At 37.5% G+C, this 20,470-nt stretch overlaps 1 protein-coding gene and 1 pseudogene across 7 annotated transcripts in view; both read right to left on the bottom strand.

Annotated features, from left to right (window-relative positions):
* Positions 1-19,916, bottom strand: part of WDR35 (WD repeat domain 35) — a 63,213-nt gene extending 43,297 nt beyond the window's left edge. For 4 of the 6 annotated variants that reach the window (XR_014234899.1, XM_082357280.1, XM_082357282.1 and 1 more), the window contains exons 1-8: positions 19,752-19,916; positions 11,354-11,425; positions 10,213-10,305; positions 8,533-8,661; positions 5,389-5,522; positions 4,344-4,509; positions 4,078-4,223; positions 765-890 (exon numbers count right to left, since the gene is read on the bottom strand). Coding sequence is in view for 5 of the 6 variants with exons in the window: in XM_082357280.1 (XP_082213406.1) it covers positions 765-890; positions 4,078-4,223; positions 4,344-4,509; positions 5,389-5,522; positions 8,533-8,661; positions 10,213-10,305; positions 11,354-11,425; positions 19,752-19,908 (1,023 nt within the window). In the remaining variant the exon portion in view is untranslated. Of the gene's footprint in view, positions 1-764; positions 891-4,077; positions 4,224-4,343; positions 4,510-5,388; positions 5,523-8,532; positions 8,662-10,212; positions 10,306-11,353; positions 11,426-18,721; positions 18,840-19,751 lie in introns of all 6 variants that reach the window. The other 2 variants (XM_082357284.1, XM_082357281.1) reach the window with 1 other exon arrangement.
* Positions 12,537-14,569, bottom strand: LOC309611746 (E3 ubiquitin-protein ligase RNFT1 pseudogene; annotated as a pseudogene). Its single transcript has 2 exons — positions 14,502-14,569; positions 12,537-13,761 (listed from the first exon to the last, which is right to left on the bottom strand). The product of its transcript is annotated as an E3 ubiquitin-protein ligase RNFT1 pseudogene (transcript).
* Positions 19,917-20,470: the final 554 nt, after the last annotated feature.

Here is a 20,470-nt window from a genome sequence, read left to right as displayed (position 1 = left end):
AAATTAGATATATAAATCTTCTCACAACAACTATCCTTAGTAGTTTACCAGCTCAGTCTCATACTTCACAGCTTGTTATGGGTCAAATGTTAAATTTAAGGTAAAATATTGATTAGTCATTATGCTGCTTAGTCCCATTTTCCCCTTCTGATCCATTCTCCGCCCTTCTCTGCCCTGCTCCGTGCCCTGGAGGCTGACTTCTATGAAATCCATTACCAGGACTACCTTGCCTTCTGCTTTCCAGTTGGGCTTGGTCAATAGAAGGCACCAGCAGGTGGTGAGATGGGCTGAATTATTTACTCCCCAAGGCTGTCTCTGCCCGGCCAGCTAGCAGTGGCTGTGTCCCTATGGGGTAGCCCCTCTTGCATAGCCACAGCGCTGGTGGGTTCCAGGAACAATACTTCCTTCTCTTGCCCACTGTTGCTAGTCTCTGGGTGCTTGCTTTGTCATCCCTTTCTGGCCCCCTTAACTCTGCTCATCCCTCTGTAATAAACCCTTCATCAATCTCTCTTCAATTACTCCTTTGTGCCATCTGTTTCCTGCTGAGACCCTGACACTGTTGGAGTAATTTTACTAATTAAATATAGTATTCCAGGAACATTTACCAGTTCTAAGGTCTTCACACTGAAAAAGCCTCCTTTCAACTGGTTTCTAAAACAATATGGCTATGAATATATGCAGGAAACACACATTATACTTTCAGCTATAACAAAATTATATCATAAAAAACATCTTTTTTTTTTACAACTGCTCTTAATACTCACCTTATAATCGGGTCGAATATTTGCAAAATATATAAAAGAATCAACAGCTAGTGCAATTTTCAGTCCACCTCCTTCCCAAGATAGTGCAGACATCTGCTTTCCAGGAATCTTCAAAGTACCCAGATGCTGAAAAAAGTAATTATATTTAACCTAAAGTAACACAGTTAAATAAAATACCACCAATCACTTCACAGAGATCAAAAGTGGTACAAAAATTATTTTATGAAAGGTTGCTACAAACTTCAAATCATTTCCCTTCAATTTGTATAATGTAAAGCAAACATATGAGAGGAGAAATTTACAAACTATAGCCAAAGAATTCAGTATCAAATTTCATCAAATCTAAGATGCCAGAGATTTAAATACGCATCTTTATTTTTATGTACAACTTAGGAAAGAAAAACACACTGCTAGCTAAAAATAGGACAACTTTGATTTTAAGATGCATCCCAATTTAGGGTTGTAAAGAATTGTGCTTCTTAGAATCAATGAAATATTGGAGTAATAAACTCAATCCTTAAGTCTTGCCTCTCGTTCATGCCCCATCCCACCACCAACAGCCAACCAGATGCCAAGCGTTTTGCTTTCACTCCTTTCTATCCTCCACTACAACTGCCTTCTTTCTTGACTGAACTATGGTAACAGCCTCCTAACTGCAATTTTTACCTTTTGTCTCTTTTCTCATTCCTGCCCTTCCAATTCAATCTCCACTCTACTGCCATGAGTATCATTCTAGAACACATATCTAATCATGTCCTACTCTGCTTTTAAAAAATGTTTAATAATTTTTAAAAATCAATAGCTCCCCACCAGTGCATTCTCTAGAATAGTATACACTGCCTTTCCCCACTTGCCCAAAACTCTGTGGCTCAATACCTTAACGAGTTAGCTGTAATTACTGTGTTCTCCTCATGAAGGAACTACTGTGCCTCCATTCCTTTGGCTCATATAATATCTCTTCTGCCTGAAATCCTCCTTTTCCTTTTCCCCAAGACTCCCTCATCCTACTATTCCTTGTCCTCCAGGAGTACTCCTATTCATCCGTCAAGAAACAACTTAAATATTACTTCCTGCCTTCTTCCCTTCCTCTACGGTTCCAGAGAATTTAGACAATGAGCTACTTGAGAGCGCTAACTTTATCATATTCACATTTATTTCCCTATCCCTTAATAGATTCCTTGGTAAACAAGTACTCAAAAAAATATCAAGTAAATAAATGTATCATGCATTCAAATGAATTTCTTCATATACTAACAGTAAATTTAATGGCTAAATTAGCAAATGAATAAATGAATACAAACACTTTTTTAATGTGGACAAAGAAAGAAAACATTTTTAATCTATGTTTATTTGACAAAACAGTATAATCCCAAGAATTTTAATAAATTATACTGGTATCCCTCGTTCTTAAGCAGATATGCTCTATAATCAAATTTAATATATTAAACTCCATTTTGCCAGGGAAACCAATGGGGAAAAAAAAAAGTTGCAACCTAGGAGGGTCCACTCTCTCTGTCCTGCTGCCTGTACGAAACCAGAAGGAAAAAGCAGGGTCTCACAACATCACTCTTGGTACTGACAACCCATACTAGGAGGAGAATAAGGCCATCTTCTAACTCTGCGAAACACACCAGGCGGTGGCAGCAGGAGGGAAAGAACGCTGTAGGCATGTCCCCAGAGTTACCTCCTTTTATTTTTACAACAGTGCCATGAGGTGTTACCTTTATTTCAGGAAATAAGTTAACCGAGTCTCAGAGGTTAAATAACTTCTCTAAGTGAAACCACACTGTAGAAACGGAATTCAAAGCCAAAGCCAGGTCAACCAGCCGACAAACCCCATGCTCTGTCATCTCCTCCCATGGCTAAGACCACACCGAGAAAACTAGAAGACCCCAGCCCTCAGAACCAAAAGTAAATTCTTCCCTGAGGTTTTCCTTAAGTTTAAATCTTTAATTTCCTCCCAAGTTCTTTCTAATAACATAGATCCAAAAATAAATACCCATATATTCACTCATTCAAAAAGTACTATGACTAAATACCCCGAGGACCTATGCTAGATACCTTTAATTACAACTATACCAAAAACCACTTACAGTTTTCAATTTAACACATAACAGTTGATTTGCAAGATAAAGCAAATAGGCCTTTGAATGCATGTTTTTATACTTGGAGAAGACTGAAGTAACAAAAATAAGCTGATAAGATAATATAATGATAAATAAACCAATGGCAACAAACAAAAATAACAAATAAAGAACATGAATTTAAAAGAAAGCTATAAACATTGAGATAACCAGAATTCAGATTTTTAATTATTTAGGAACCTTGAGAACTATACTTTTGTTTTTTCTTAGCTTTTACATCTACCAGAAATATTATTAGTTGACAAAGTACAGAGACTACATACTCTGCAGAGCACATTCTGCTGGGTAACTTTCAGCATCAGCTGACGCCATTACTTACCCTTACAGAATTTATTAAAATATACTAAAAAATATTAACATAGTGAAACAACTGGTATAGGATTTTGTGTAGCCAAAAATAAATATTATTGAAGTCTAAGGTGAATTTATAAAAACCAACAGGATATCCAAGAGACTGAATATAGTCTAAAGTTAGAAAATAAAATAGGTAAAAATTTATTAAGCTTAGTTACTAATAAGTTCTCATTTTCTAAATTCTTTAAAATGCACAACATATTAATTCTCCTATTTTATATTTTCCACTGCTGCTTCAAGAAAATTCTCTTCAAAAATTAAATTTATTAATAATACTATTGAGAAGGATACCATATGTATTTATGAAAAAATGTTTATATTTTAATGTAGCATCACCTAAGATTAATTATAAAGAGATTTTCTTAAAATAATCTATTATTCCACAACAAATTGAAACAATTAGAAGTTTGGGAAAAGGATAGACAGCACATTTAATTTATCATATTAAAACCCCCCAAAATTAATCTGAAACAGCTAAATTACACTAAAAACAACTCAAAAAACAGCTGTAGAGAGATGCATATTCAGATCACAGAGAAAATACTCTCAATAACTACTCCCTAATGATTTCTTATATGAAACATCTGGTCTTCTAAATGTAAAGATTATAAAATAAATTCCACAATAAAATGAAGGCTTATAATATAAGGATATTATTCAAAGACATACACCTGATAGTTCATCATTTTTACTTAAAATGCCCGTTTTAAAAAATGTGACAAGTTTATACCCCTTCCTCCATTCTTCTTTCCCCTACTTTATTCACTGCATATTTAAATGGAAAGAAAGAAAGACAAAACCTTTAATACGTTTACCTCACCAAATGGAGTGTAAAACTGCACAGTGTTTACATCTTTGTCCTGAGTGATGGCCTTCTGGGAGCCTGCCACAGCTAACACGCTGCCAGTGTGGTTCCACTGGATACTTACTACATACATGCCACTATCAATTAAAACAGGATCTAGTCAACAAAAAAAAAGGAATTGTGGTAAAATATTTAGCCTAGAGAACTTTATAATCTTAAGAATAATTTTAAAATATTTTTTTAATTCTCCACATTAAAAAAAGAAAAATTACATACTTTGGTCATTCTCATGCCTCATTATTTGGCATCTGCCATTGTCAAAACAAATCGCAAGGCAGGGGCAATGTAGCTCCACATAGCCTTCTGTGCCGTGGTACCAGTGAATTCCAGCAATACTGATTGCTCCAGTGACATTCACCAAACAACTCAGTTTCATTTTCATCTAAATAAAATCAGTTAGTTAGTATTTTATATTTTAAAACAGGGATTAGTATGAATACAGTATTATGGAAAGACACTGAAAATAGGATTTAAAAATCTGGTTTTGAATACGAGCTCCATCACATACTGCTTTACCAACCATGGACAAATCACTTCACCTGAGTTTCAGTTTTCCCCATTTGTAAAATGAGGATTTCAAAAAAGCTCATAGAGTTTTTATGAGACTCAAATGATCAAAGGTATACAAAATTACTCTGAAAATAGCAAAGTGTCATGTAAAAGTTGGTTACTATCACTTCCACCAACGAGTGGGTTCATGTGACGTCTTAACCTTTACTAAAAATAAAACCTCCCCATAAGTAAGATCAGAGATCTATCATAGCTAGATCTCACAAAGCTAGAGTTTTTCTTGAGATTCTGCTACCTAAGCCTATTCTATTTTGCCTTCTTTCCAGGACCTGATTTTTGTCCCTTACTGTTTAAATCTTCCATCCTTTTTATAATCTAGTACCTTGCTACAAAAATATCTTTGGTATCTCATGTCCCCTTTGGCTTCAGGTATTAGAAGACACAAAGATCAAACTGCACATCATCCTACCCATCATCCCTCAGCTTCAATACACTGAAGCCTTGTATTGAAAAGCCTGTCCTTCCCAGCTACCAGGAAATCAGAACTAAGAGCATTAATTTACCTTGAAGCAACCCAGAAGGTTTTTTTTAATAAAATGAATTTTTAGACAAGTGGAAAAAAAAACCTGAATTGAAGACTTTCTTGATTACACAAGCTATCATAATAAATGAATGTGTATACATATATGAATGATATATAAAATAATCATACAAAGTTGTGTAAATAAAAGTAAGGAATATATGTACTTACTATAAAATTCCCTTGATTATCATAAATGTGTATTTCTCCATTTGCCATTCCAAAAAGTAAGATTTTACTATCTGCGGACCATGCTACATGACATAACTGTATACCCTTCAGGTCTTTTCCCCAAATGCGATTCCCTAAAACAAACATAAAACATAATTATTTCCTTAAAAGTTCAAGGTCATGATTCTCTAACAACTGTTCTAGAAATCTTTGTTTCCCTAAAGAGCTCTCACATTCTTCACAGTATTCATGCATTTGTTCAATTTATTCAGTCATTAAATATTTACTGAGCACTTACTATGTGCCAAACACACACTAAGCATTTGAAATAGCAGCTGTTTCCAACTTTCTCCCTTCTCTTCTAAATTCTCACTCAGGACCTCACTCCCAAATAGCAGATGAATTCATCTTTTACTTTGGAAAGAAAATAAAAGCTTTCAAAAAAGAAGTCCCCCATTCCCACTTTCAAACATTCAGAACATAACTGAATCCACACTATCCTTTCTGCTTTGCCCCCTAATACAAAGGAAGAGGTATGTCTCCAACCAGACACCAATCTAAAGCTAATCCCTCTACCTATTCTCTGATCTAATCCCTTCTGAGCTTTGCAAAGATCTCCCTCTACTGATTATTCACATTTTCTCTCTCTCTCTGTATTTTTTTGGTTTTGGTTTTGGTTTTTTTTGGCCTCACAGAGCGGCTTATGGGATCTTACTTCCCCGACCAGGGATCGAATCCGGGCCTGGCAGTGAAAGTGCCCGGTCCTAACCACTGGACCGCCAGGGAATTCCCCTTCTCTTTCTCTTTAAACTCTTCTCTCCAGGCCCTTTCTTATAAGCATTTAAACATACTCAGATCTATTCCTCTTCAAAACTACCACCTCAGATAAAAACAAACAAACAAAAAACACCTCCTTCAACCTTAAGTTCCCTTCTAACTACCGCCCTATTTCTACCATTCCTTTCCCAGCCAAACTTCTTGAAAGAGTTATCCACACTGTAGTCTTTACTTCCTTACCTCCCACTCAACCCTCAACCCAGTCTGGCTTCTGCCCCATAACTCCACTGTGGGGAAGGTGAAACTTCCTTCGTGGAGGTCACTAATGGCCTCTTGATAAATCCAATGGATGCTTTTTTCTTTTTCTTTCCTTTTTTTTTAAGTACTTAAATTCTTTTATTTCATGTTTTTACTTTTTTTATTGGAGTCTAATTGCTTTACAATGTTGTGTTAGTTTCTGCTGTAGAACAAAGTAAATCAGCTATATGTGTACATATTTCCCCTCTCTCTTGAGCCTCCCTCCCACACCCCTCCCTGTCTTTTTTTTTATTTTGACCACCTCTTCCTTCCGTCTTGGTTTCTATGACATCTCCAAGACTTCTACTTTTCAGTATCCTTTATGGAATTCTCTTCTCCTATCCATCCATTAAATGTGCTGGTTCTCACTCTACAGATGGTCCCTGGGTTTTTCATCTATTCCAATGGTTTAAATTACCATCCCTAAGCTGGTGATTCCCAAAACTATGTCTTCAACCCAGATATTTCTAAGATGCAGGTGTATATATCTAACTGTGGTCTAGACATATTTATTTGGATGTCCTATGGGATGACAAAATCAACATGTTGAAAACTGAAATCGCCCCTCAAAACCAGTCTTTTCCCACATCCCTTATTTCAATGAAAGGTACCACCATCCATCCAGTGGCAAAGCTAAGAACCTGGATATCACTCTAGACACTTCCATCCTCTCATCCCCAACCCAATCAATAACAAGGTCCTATCTGTTCTACTATCTAAGTATCTCTAGAATATGTCTACTTACTTCCATCCTCTTTGTCATCACCCTGGTTCAGGCTACCATCCACCATCGTCTATCACCTGAATTACCACAGTAATTTCCTAACTGGTACACCTGCCCCCATCTTTCTTCCCTTTCTCCTTTCTTCATATTGCAAATATAGAGATGTTCCTAAAGAACAAATCTGACCACATTGCTCCCATTCTTAAAACCTTTCGTTGGACAAAAAACAAAACAAAACAAAAAAAAAACCTTTCATTGGCTTCCCAATGCTCTTAGAGCTAAGTCCAAACTCCTTGTATAACTTATAATCTGCATGATCTGGCCTCTGCTAATCTTTCTAATTTCATCACATACAGCTCTTCTTCCTTTAGTATTATACTATACTGATTCTCAAAATTGTTTCAATATCCCAAAACATGGCTAAGTTCAACTCCTCTGGACCTCCTCAAATGCTATCTCTTAGGCCTAGGACATTCTACACACCAACCTTCTTTGTGGCTAATGCCTCAGCACAGATATCATTTCCTTTAGGATGCCTTCCCTGGTCCCTCTAAGTCTGGGTTACATAATTCTTCTACATGTTGCTGTCTTTTCCCTGTCTTAGTACCCATCACAACGCATTGTAATTGCTCGGTTACTTATCCATCTCTCCTGATCTAGATCTGGAATATTTTTTTGTTGTATCTAGTGCCTAGAACTATAGCTGTCACTTTGCAGACCCTCAGAAACAGAATTTTTGTTACCAAAAAAAATTTTTTAATAAATTCTTTAATAGAGAGAACTTCACACTAAAACAAAGGTACAGACTCTCAGAAGGCCCAGTGTTATCTACGAACTAGAATTTTAAAGATATCATTAAAAACACAACAAACAATGATATGATCAGTTCTATTAAAAAAAGACTAGATCATTTCACAATATATAAAAATACTGAATCATTATGTTGTACACCTGAAACTAATGTTATATGTCAATTTTATCTCAATTTTTAAAAAGTGATAGATCTCTATATACTTTTTGAAACTAAAATCTACATATTTACAATACAGTCTAACAAGTGTAAAGATAAACCATATAATTAGGTAGACATATTTAAAGTAACTCTGAGAAATTAATTCATTTTTTTCCAGTCCTACTGTAGAAAAAAAATTTTAAATAGATTTTTTACTTGAATAAACTTAAAAATAAGTAATTCTTGAATGTCATCAAATTGTACAGTAACTATTTTCTCTTTTAATGTTTATTTTTCTGTCAGAATGCTAACATATGATAATTAATTTAAACCTCTAAAGATTAAAAATGTCAGCTAAATCTTGATTTTAGCTCTGGGTGCAAAAATGCATTACCATCCACTGAACCAACTATCACAGCCCCATCCTCGTATACAATGCAGATCTTCTGTCCGTCAGCATTCCAACTCATGCTTCGAACCACTGATTTATTTCTATTGTTGATCATCTCCTCATACCAAGAGCCTGTTTTCACAAAGAAAAACAAATGACAAGTCAAAACTTTCACATCTAATAAATGGTACTTCAGAGTTGAAACATTCCATAAAACACACTGTGGGATAAATAACTGCAAAGCTTTCTACAACCTGAGACATTAAACTATGAAATCTTCAAATCCAACAGAACAAGATGAAAAAATAACTTAGGCCTTGACTAATAATTGCTTCAAAGATTATCACAGAAAACACAATAAATGCCCATCTTTTTTTTTTCCTCTCTCTCTTTCTTGCTTTCTTTCTTCCTTTTTTTCTGTCAATTAAAAAACAAAACTTCATTTGCTTCTGAAGGCCGAAACAACTGATTTTTCTCAAAGTCTGACTTTTCCCACTTGAGTACATCTCAGATAATAACCAAGGAAAGAACAAAATAACCACAATTACTTCATAAGTATGCACAAACTCTCCAATGATTAATTATAGGCATATTAAATATAAGCATATTATGTAAAAGCTCTAAGACTGCTTGAAAAAATTTTTAAACAGTTCATATCACATTAGTGCTATCACATCACTAATGCTGAGTGACAAAAACGTTCTTGTACATGGGGTTGGAGTGAGATGTGACTTGTCTCAAGGTGTAACCAAATGTGAGGCAAATCACAGGGCTATTCTGTTTTCTTTTTGTTTTTTAAAAGGCTTTACTACATTCTGGTACAGGGAATTCTGGCCTGAAGCCAAGCAAGTAATCATGTAACATGGAATAACTAGTCAAAGCAGGGTATTATCCATCAAGACTGAGGCTCAGAGAGGACCTACTTTGGAAAACGACAAAGTTTAATCTCCTATATTTTCACATTCTACTCGCTACACACATATACACAGACATAAACTTTAAAAATAAATAAATGAGTTTGTGTACTACACCATGTTTTAATTAAGATTTTTTAAAAGGTATACACCGTGAATGTTTTTAAAACAACACACATAAACTAAGGTACCCTTTTCATTTAAAGATGATGGCTACAGGCCCCAAGAGAACGTGTTTTATGAGTTATTTTTCTGGTAATAGTGATGCACCTAAATTAATCCCTCTCCTGTTCTCTCTTGTGGGCAAAAGACACAAATTGTGAGCCAGTAGTCAGAACTGAGATAAAATCTATATCCAAGAAGGAAAAGGAAGCTAACTGACTCATTAAAGGAAATTAATTATTGCTTTTGACATCTTCATAAAGTGTTTTTATCTGCTGAACTAACTCCAGCCACTGACCGCAGAGAAACTAATCTTACGGGAAACCTGAAAAAAAGAGCTATCTCAAGCAGAAACGATTCTGCCAAGAGCCTAAGTTCAGTTTGAAGATAACCAACAGTCACATAATTCACTTTCTTAATGCAAGGTCACAGTTCAAAAGAAATACGGTTAAAGGGAAAAGTAGGAAGCCATAAACCCAGAAATATCACCCCTGTGAACGCCTACTGCCAGTTAAAAAGGGTCTATTTCAAAGATGCTGTTTCCCCATTCAAATACTGTAATCCAGACTCCAATTTGGGAAAGATTAAATAAGCTCTCCTAAGATACCTTTATATAACATCCAAACAATGATAAGACCATTTTGATCACTGGTAGTCAACTTCTGATATTGTTCATTCCATGTTACAACTTGAACAGAACCTAAAAAATTATAAGACAATTTAGAAACTAAAAAAAAGCTACAATTAATTTCAAATTTATATTTTTAGAATAAACACCAAGAGCATGTTAAAATCAATACTGTTCCTGGGCAACAAACAGCAATTAACAGTCTTTAATATTATTCATAAATGTTCATAGGATGCAGTTACTATTATCACTCATTTCTATAATAATGTATAATACTAATTTTCATGTTTATTCCTATTTCATGCCAGCTAAGGTACCAATTATGACCAGCTGCAAGAGCTGCCATATATCTGATGACCGAAACAAATGTAAGATTTACCCAATTTGCCTGACTCCCCAAGATTATTATGCCCAAAGGACATCATACTAAGTACTTGTTTTTTGGGGGAGGTGGTATTTGTTTGTCATTAATATGTCCCCTAATCTCTCCCCCTGCACCACACCTTGTTTTTCATTCTAGTAGTAACACACTCTTGAGCAGCTCTTAAACCTCTGGGTTATAGGGACAAATGTTTTTTTTTTAGTTTTTTTAATCCTTAAGTACTTTATTGTATATTTCCTAAGAACAAGGACATTCTCTTTCAAAACTATTTTACAAATTAGAAATTTTAACACTGATACAATATTATCTCCAACCCACAGTCCACATTTAAGTTTTATCAATTGTCCAAATAATGTCCTTTACAGATACTTGTTTTTCTCATTTCAAGATCCAGTCTAGGATCATCTAGTACATTCAGTTGTCAGGTCTCTTTAGTCTACTTTTATCTGGGACCATAAAACAGACTCTAAAAAAGGATTATATCCTATCCATAGACAGATAACAGTATCTTTAATATTTAAAATTACAGCTACTTTTTTTCATATCTATTGAAGATGTTATTTAATCATGTGAAAGTTGTTGAATGATTCTAGGCTGTGTTAATTATAGCTAAATAGAAATGATTACTTTAAATATTACCATCATTTAAAATGATGACATTTTTGCATTAAGTAGATGTTTTCTAAATACCTAAAGATAATACTATTCAAATATGATTTTAAAATTTACATGACTCACCACTATGACCTTCAAGAGTCTGATTCATAGAAAGGTTACTAGGGGCTGCAAGACCCCTCAATTTTGCATCATCTAGAACAAAAACAAAAACAAAAAATACCATGGAAAATATATAAAAGTGACAGATTATAAGATTTTGACATTTCTTGCTTTTTTTGAAAGGAGTTCCTATTCCTGGATAATATTAGAAAGATTTTTTTTAAGCATGCCTTATCCTGATCTGTTTTTCTCAACATGGACAATAACACCTACCCCCTTGCAAAGATGTTATTCTGGCAAAATAAAGCAAAATGTATAAAAGAACATTGTTTATTCAGTATACTGAATATATTAGTAATTATTATTGCTACTTATTCCTTCCCAAAAGATAACAAATAGAAGTATTTATGACATATAGATTGAGAATTCTAAAGCATAAGAGGGATCAAAAAGCAAAGACTTTGGAAACTAGTTTTTACTAGATTTTGCAGAATCTTATATTCATTCATTCATTCATTCATTCAACAAATATTTATTGAATGTCTACACTTTTCTATGCACTGTGGAAGACTCTGACAATAAATGATGAGCAAAAGCCCTCTGCCCTCAGAGAGCTTGTAGTCTACTGAGGGGACAGATATTAAATACACACACCCCCACAAAAATATATATGCATGTATATAAAATTATAAACTGGGGAAGTAAAGGCATAATAGGAGACAGTAACAGAAGGGGATTAATTTAGATTGAAGAGAGAGCCAGGGAAGGATTTCTGAAGAAATAATATCTAAACTGAGACTGAAGGAGAAACTGGGAAAAGCCAAGCCAGGTAGGGGGGAAAGTATTCCAGGCTAGGAAACAGCAAGTGCAAAAGCCCCTGGGTAGAAGTATAGACCCTTCGGCAGACTGAAAGAAGGCCTATGTGGTTGAATTAGTGGAGAATGGCATAAGATAAGGCAGAAGTGATAGGCACAGAAAAAATTATAAAGTCTTTGCAGGAAGTGATAAAAATTTTAGATTTTATCCAAAGTGCAATGTAAGCCTTTAAAGACTGTTTTTTATTTAAAGTGACTTATTCTCCTTGATTACTAATCATACTATAGAGAAGAATACAATAATACAATAATATAAAATGTCAGTAATTAATCTTCAGTAAATTAATCTTCACTTAGAAAATCTGATTGTTACACGTAAATCTTCAGTAAATTAATCTTCACTTAGAAAATCTGATTATTACATGTAAAATATAACATTTAAAACATTCATTTAAAAATACAAATTTATGAAAATCTTAAGAATTTGTGAGAGTGGGAATTATAAAAGTTGATGCTGAAGAAAATTCTCCTTTCAGGTAACATGTATGAAAAATATTCTTTATTCTGAAAACAATCTCAGGGGAAAAAAAATACCTGAGTTCCTCTAAAACCATTAGTTCTAATTATCCAGTTACTGTCTTGGTAACATTAACAATAATACACATATATAACATCACAATCATCTGTCAAACAATTAGGATAGAATAAATGTTGTTGACATACATGTTAGGTTGAACATTATTTTTTTAACAGGGTTCTTTCACTCACTGACTCTTTTAAAGATTGTACTACACACTTAAGCCTTATTCTACTCTTCTAAAAAAAAATTAGATACATTCTTCTTAAGTTATAGCACTGAAAATCCATTCTAAGGCCTATAGTCAGAGTCACTGTAACCAAGTAAAATTAGTGATATGTGATTCCAAGGGTTTGCAGGATCTAACATATTTGAAAGTGTGATGAAGTAGTTCCATCTTTCCATTTGTTTACATGGTCTGAATTCACAATTCTGCATAGCGGGTATGTTTTCTCTTTGTTAAACCACAAAGTACAGGACTCTTGACAAAATATATTCTGACAGATGACAATAAGTTTTTGAAATTCTACTTGACATGGTGAACAAACAGCATCCACATCTGAACACTATCTTTTGCTGGCAGCAACTCCAGAACTTGATCATGCAGAAAATATCTGCAAAACCTACCTGAAAGTTCTGATGTCCAAAAAAAAAAAAGTCAAAAGTTTTCAATGAGGTGGAGTAAAGCCACCAAGACCCCAAGACTCCACTGAGTTACATTAAACTCCCCATGGCCAAGAAACAAACCAAACTGGCACGGTATGTGCTTCTAAAAGCACTACCAATAACCCTTGGATTTAAAAGGCATGATGAAAGGAGGCACCAATAAAAGAAGGCATTTGAAACCCCTGAAGAGGGATTTAGGAATGAAATCAGTAATTCCAACCATCCAAAGTATCTCCCAGAAGCTCAAAAAGTCGAAAGGATTTAAAAAGATTAAACTGTCATAAAGTGACTGAGAATGAGAGATACCACAAAGGGGAACAGAAGACCCTGCTCAGAACACCAGTAACTAAGCACACTAAATCTCTGAGCACCTTTATCTTAGGAAAACCTGGCTGACGTTCATAAATATCAGTTTTTACATTTTGCATCCATAAAACTGGTTAGCTTTTATTTGCATACATAAAAGTTGTTAGCAGGGCTTCCCTGGTGGCGCAGTGTTTGAGAATCTGCCTGCCAATGCAGGGGACACGGGTTCGAGCCCTGGTCTGGGAGGATCCCACATGCTGCGGAGCAACTAAGCCCGTGCGCCACAACTACTGAGCCTGCGCATCTGGAGCCTGTGCTCCGCAACAAGAGAGGCCGCGATAGTGAGAGGCCCGCGCACCGCACCGCTTGCCGCAACTAGAGAAAGCCCTCGCACAGAAACGAAGACCCAACACAGCCATAAATAAATAAATAAATAAATAAATAAATAAATAAAAATTTAATGGAAAACAAATTGTGTTTGTTGGCATTGTGGAGAATCCAAATGAATTCTTCATTATTTATTGGAAAAAAAAAAAAAGGACCAGAATATTAAAAAAAAAAAAGTTGTTAGCAGCCCAATTCCAAGAGAAATTCCTGTTATGTGCTGCATAGTAAGTTTGACAAGCAGGATCAAAATATATGGAAGACATTTCGGTAACACTTGAAGAGAGGGTGGGATTCTGAGAAGGAGCTGCTACGGGTTCTCCAGACGCCCTGGCAGGATCACCTGACTGCCTTGCTTCTCTGCGTGATTGGCTACCAGTGACCGTGTGCACATCCATGGGTACAGCTATGGACACCTGACCTGATATTTCTGGAGCTTGGGTTTTCAGCACATTCTTTAGGTACGGAGTTGGTGTGGATTATGAACATCTCTAGAACAAAGGCAAGAAGCTTCGCGCGTCCAAAGTCTCGCTACGTGGGCACGTCGGAAGGCTGAGGCACTCCCACTGCCTGCAGTTCCTAAAGGACTATGCAGGTGGCTACAGTTGGCTTGTGTGGTCTTGGAACACTTTTTCTCTGACCCGAATGTTTGCTTTAGGGTGATACCTCCTCTAATGAAGATGAGGAGACTGCACCCTCTGTAGCAGTGGCAGGAAGAGCAAGAGATGCCATCTCTAGTCAGGGCCATCACCCTCAAACCCCACCACAAGCAACTCTGGCCCAGGCTGGCAGCCCTTTAGAGACTTTTAGCAGGGAAATAACATGATCTGGTTCCTTTTTTTTTTTTAAGATCACAATAGCTGGAGTGTGAAGAATAGACTAGAAAGAGGCAAGAAACAATGAAGGGAGGGAAGCTGATTCTCACAACAGTCTAGGTGAGAGCTGATAGTGGCTGGGACTAGAGAGGTAGCACGGGACAAAGGAAAAGGATGGATTCAGATACTCTTTGGAGACAGAAGCATAGGGTTGTTGATGAAGGTGATGTTAAGGGGGAAGAAGGGGGCTTCTAGCTTCAGCAAATGGGTGAAATTTAAGATATTTATTGAAATGGAGAGAAATGAAAGAAGATATATGGGAGAAGGTCAAGAGTTCAGTTTTAGACAAAGTAAGTATGAGATGCCTGTGAAAGATTCTTGCGGAGATGTCCAAGTCTGAAAAATCAGAACTGGGCTACAGATATATATTTAGGAATCATCACCCCATAGATGGCATTTAAAGCCAAGGGAATGAAAGAACAAGTCTAAAGAGAATGTAAAACGAAGAGAGCCCAGAACTTCTCAGGAATTCGAACAGTTAGAGGAGAATCTAGTAAAGAGACTGAGAACTTACCAGAAAGGAAAGGAGGGGAAAGCAATATGTATAAATATAACAATAATTTAAAACATTTCTATTCTCCTTCTGTCTTGAAAAATAATGGTTCAAGACAGAAGGAAAGGTCAAATGCTGATAAGAACCCAAAAAAGCCATCCATGAGATTTGGAAAATGAAAGTCACTGGTGAGGGAGAAAAAAGAGGGAGAAAGCAGACTGATACTCCAAGGATAGAGAGAGGATAAAAAAGTGATGAGGTCCCTGAGAAGGTGAGAGGAGGTGGACTCCAGCAAAACCTGTGGAAGTTGGCCTGTGAGAGAAGAAGGATACTGCCTCCCCATCTTAACCTGATGTAAGAAGCTGGGGCAAACGCTGATTCTAGTTCCTTTCCTTCTAAGGCAAGGGAGTGAAAACTGGGAATGCCACCACAGGGGATGCAACGTAGTGCTTCAAATGTACTCGGCATGCAATATCTGGTGATTGTTACTGGAGGGATCTGTTGCATCACAACTATTATTATTAAATACAATAGACTGACCTTTTAAGAATCATCCAACAACATTTCTCATATTTATCTCTTTCAACATGATTTACACTCATTAAGTTCCAAAACAATAATTTACTCCATATTCCAAGCCTCTCAAGAAACTATTTTCCATCTTGCTCACTAATTTCAAAGAATACTCTAACCACACTTCATCAAAAATGCACAACAGGGACTTCCCTGGTGGCGTGGTGGATAAGACTATGTGTTCCCAGTGAAGGGGGCCAGGGTTCGATCCCTGGTCAGGGAACTAGACCCCACATGCATGCCGCAACAAAGAGTTCGCATGCCACAACTAAGGAGCCCGCATGCTGCAACTAAGGACCCGGTGAGCCACAACTAAGGAGCCTGTGAGCCACAACTAAGAAGCCCACCTGCTGCAACTAAGACCTGGTGCAACCAAATAAATAAATAAATAAAATACCAATTAAAAAAACATATATATATATATATTTTTTAAATGCAGAACAGGAAATGAAGTAATTTTTTTCTTGAAAAGCCTTCAATAGTAAACATAATAAATGCATTTCTTAATGTAACTAAAACTTCCTACGTATTTTAAGGAAAATAAAAATATGTATATGTACATATACTTATATATATTCGAGAAATATAACAGAGACAAAAATTTTCTTTTAACACAGTTAAGAAAACTAAAGTGTTGAGAGATTAAATTACTAAACATCAGAAGCCAAACTCTGATTGGTACATAAGTATCTACCTTCCAAGTTTGCCTTTTATTTCATATAGTTAATCTAGCACATCAAAACAATTATTCTTTCTTTGCTTAGGCTGCCATGAGCCCTCCACATAGTGGGTAAAAACGAGGCTTTGGGGGCTTCCCTGGTGGCGCAGTGGTTGAGAATCTGCCTGCTAATGCAGGGGACACGGGTTCGCGCCCTGGTCTGGGAAGATTCCACGTGCCACGGAGCAACTAAGCCCGTGAGCCACAATTACTGAGCCTGCGTGTCTGGAGCCTGTGCTCCGCAACAAAAAGAGGCCACAATAGTGAGAGGCCCGCGCACCGCGATGAAGAGTAGCCCCCACTTGCCGCAACTACAGGAAGCCCTAGCACAGAAACGAAGACCCAACATAGTAATCAATCAATCAATAAATAAATCTTTAAAAAAAAAAACGAGGCTTTGAAAGTGAAACAAACTAAGTTTTGATGGAAGAAATTTTCACATATTGAGGTATGGGGAAGTCATTCTGGCTTACATATTATTTAGCTTAAACTTTATGCTAATTAGAACAGTCTGTTTTGTAGCCTATCACACATATCTTGTATATGTGCTTTAACCATTAAAGAAAAGTGTGCATTGTCCAGAAGTAAAGAATGTCCATTCTGGAGACAGAGATCAATGCCTCCCTTCCTGGGACCTCAATGCTAGTACTCCTTCGATGATAAGGCTCCATTCCCAGGTGCCAAAGCCATACTGACTTGCTGTGTAGGAAGCAAATATATTCCTTGAAGGAATGCACCCCTGTCATGTTTGATGTTCTTTGCTCTGACTAGAGATAAAACCATGCTGAAAACCATCTTCTTCGGAATAGTTCCTCAGAGCTGTCTGAGAGGCTGCCTCCCCAGCTATAGTCCTCAGTTTGGCTCAAATAAAATTCTTTTCTAGTCCTATTACTTCAAATCTTAGCTGTGTCTCTTATTTCCTGTGTGACCTTGGACAAGTTATTAACTGATCAGCACCTAGTTTTCTCATCTGGAATACCTACCTCTCAAGATTATTGTGAAGTCAAATTAGATAGTGAAGGTTAAACACCCCAGACATAGAAAGTGCTCAATAAATATTTATAACTACCACTTCAAAGCTGTAAAGCAGTGTTACTCCAAGTGCGGTCTGAGAATCAGCAACACCAGCATCATTAGAAATGCAAATTCTCAGACCGAATTCCAGATCTACTCTGGGGCTTGGGTCCAGAAATCTGTTTTAACAAACTCTTCAGATGATTCTTATGCCTGATAAAGCTTGAGAAGCAATGCTGTAAGGAATCCAAAATGTAATTTAGTTCAACCCTTCATTTTACAAAAGACTGAACTAAAACCCAAATATACTCAGCAACTTGCTGAAAGACATTCAGAAGTCTTATGGCAGAGCTGAGGTTCCAACTCCAATCTCTTTATCTAGCTCTCCAACCTAGAGCAACACTAGATAATAAAGAAATGTGAAACTGTTTGCTATGATTCCAGAGAACTAGGAAAAGAGAAATCAAGCTGTAAAACACAAGAGACTTATTACTAAAAATATTTTTTTAAATCCCATTTTCTGTTCTTGGGAACTAGGTGCATAATTATTAACACATCTGAAAAGTGGAAAGGACAACAAAGGCCTGTAAATAATCTGCCAAAACGTGAGATTTTTGTGACCTTACTGAAATGCTGATTCACATCATTTTTATTTTACTTTATTTATTTTAGACTCCTACTAATATAGCACAACCAATACACATAAAACAACATAATGACTTAGTTTTCATTCTTCATTCATTTGCATTTGCCATCATAATTTCAGCAAAAGCCATCTGATGTTTACATTCAATATTTTCTGAACTTTGTTACAAAAATACTCTAGAAGAACACCCCAAAATGTTTGCGTTTTTGTTCTTTTTCCTTTTCAAAGAATTAGAATTGCATACTGACAAATACCATGAGCAAATCTCTCTGACCAAATGATTTTCCATCAAGTTCAAACATTTGGGCTTGCATTCATTTACCTGTCTGTGTCTCTAATTTCAAAACCTTCAGTAATCCATCTTCACCACCACATGCTATGAATCCTTGGTCCTTGTTCCAAGATATACATTTCAGCTTCACATTATTGGGAATGGCAATCTGAAAAGCAACCACACCCACTCTCACAGCTTTTCACCAAGGGGTTGGGAATGAGTCTACAGGAAACGAAGGCTGAAGAAGAAAAACGGCCAGCCTTGCAGAAATGTGAGCCGTTATGAAAATGAGCATAGTCCCCTGAACTGCCCTGGGCCCATTTGGGAAAGAGAGAAAGGACTGCCCACAAGGAGAAGGGCAGTGACTGCAAACGAACCCAATGGGGAGTGACCTGATGGATTTTTAAAAGGGGGAAGGGGGACTTCCCTGGTGATCCAGTGGTTAAGACTCCCCGCTCCCAATTCAGGGGGCCTGAGTTCAATCCCTGGTCAAGGAACTAGATCCCACATGCCACAACTAAAGATCCCGCATGCCGCAACCAAAAGATCCCGCAGGCATCAATGAAGATCCCGCGTGCTGCAACTGAGACCCTGCGCAGCCAAATAAATAAATAAATATTTTTTTAAAAAAATAAATAAAAGGGGGTAGGGATAACGGAAGTATAAATCTATATCATCAATTCATATTCCCTTTCTGCATACACTTTGTCTACCTTTTTATTACTTTTCTCCTGCCAGAGGCCTGTGATGATCCAAAGAGTTTAAATCACCTGGATAAGCAACAGGTGAAGGAGGAAAGATAGGGAAGCACGAAGTGATCAGCCCTGCAGGCCCCCCAAAAGGACCTAACCAGGGGCAGGAATGGGAAAGAATCATGCGAGAGGGCTGCTGTCTCCGCCAAGGACTATTTGGGTCTGGAAGACCATCAGGCGGAGGTTCGAGGCTGGACCATGCAGGAAGGTGGGCGGAGGGATGTCGAAGCCGGGATCACCACTCATGGCCTTTCCGGCAGGATGCGGGAATCGCCCGCAGGTCGAGAGACCAGAGGAGGAGCGAGGGCGAACCCCGGGAAACTCACTTTCTTGCTCAAGTAAAAGAACATTCTGGGAACCCCGAGAGGACGACGCCAGTAGATAAAGCCCGGCACAGGAAACTTCTTCTAAGCCGCCAATCGCTAGTACCCGCGGCTCTTGGAAGCTCCGGTCGCCCTGGCAACCGCCGCCGCCGAGTCGCATCCGGGGCGCCGAGGGACACTTCCGGCGTCGTCCTCGTCTCGCCGGGCGTCGTACGCCTGCGCGGACGTCGCGGGGCTCGTAGCCCTGCTGTCGCGGGTAGGACTTGGTCGCTTTGCTTCTGGGCTTTTCTGCCCAGTGCCCTGGCTCGTAGCCTCAGCTGCCCTCCGACTGGGCGGGCTTCGAGGACCGGCCACACCTCGGACGGTCGCGGCGGAACTCGACGGAGGTGTCAGTACCGAGTCAGTAAGGGCGCCCATTCAAATGAGGTCTTGAAGATAAGGTGTTCCGTAAGCCCCGAAGTCCCAATATTGTGAAAGGGAAAAGTTATTTACTGTATTTGGTAGACTGGCGCCGTTGGCCAAAGGAAGGTACAAACGTGCATTTTCAGAGCGTGCAAACCTTCCTTTGTGCCTTTGGGGATGGGAGAGCCCCCTGGAGCAATTTGGGCGTGGGAGATTTTGTTAATTCTGTTTGTTTTAGTACTTTTTAACAACTTGTTTAAGCTGTTACTGCAGCCCAAGGGTCCTTATAAAAAGAATAAGTGTGTACACTTGAAACTAAC

The sequence above is a fragment of the Balaenoptera borealis genome (assembly GCF_965194805.1).
Source record: "Balaenoptera borealis genome assembly, chromosome: 15".
Classification (NCBI taxonomy): domain Eukaryota; kingdom Metazoa; phylum Chordata; class Mammalia; order Artiodactyla; family Balaenopteridae; genus Balaenoptera; species Balaenoptera borealis.
The sequence above is the reverse complement of the archived record's forward strand: the minus strand, read 5'-3'. Positions and strand labels throughout refer to the sequence as shown.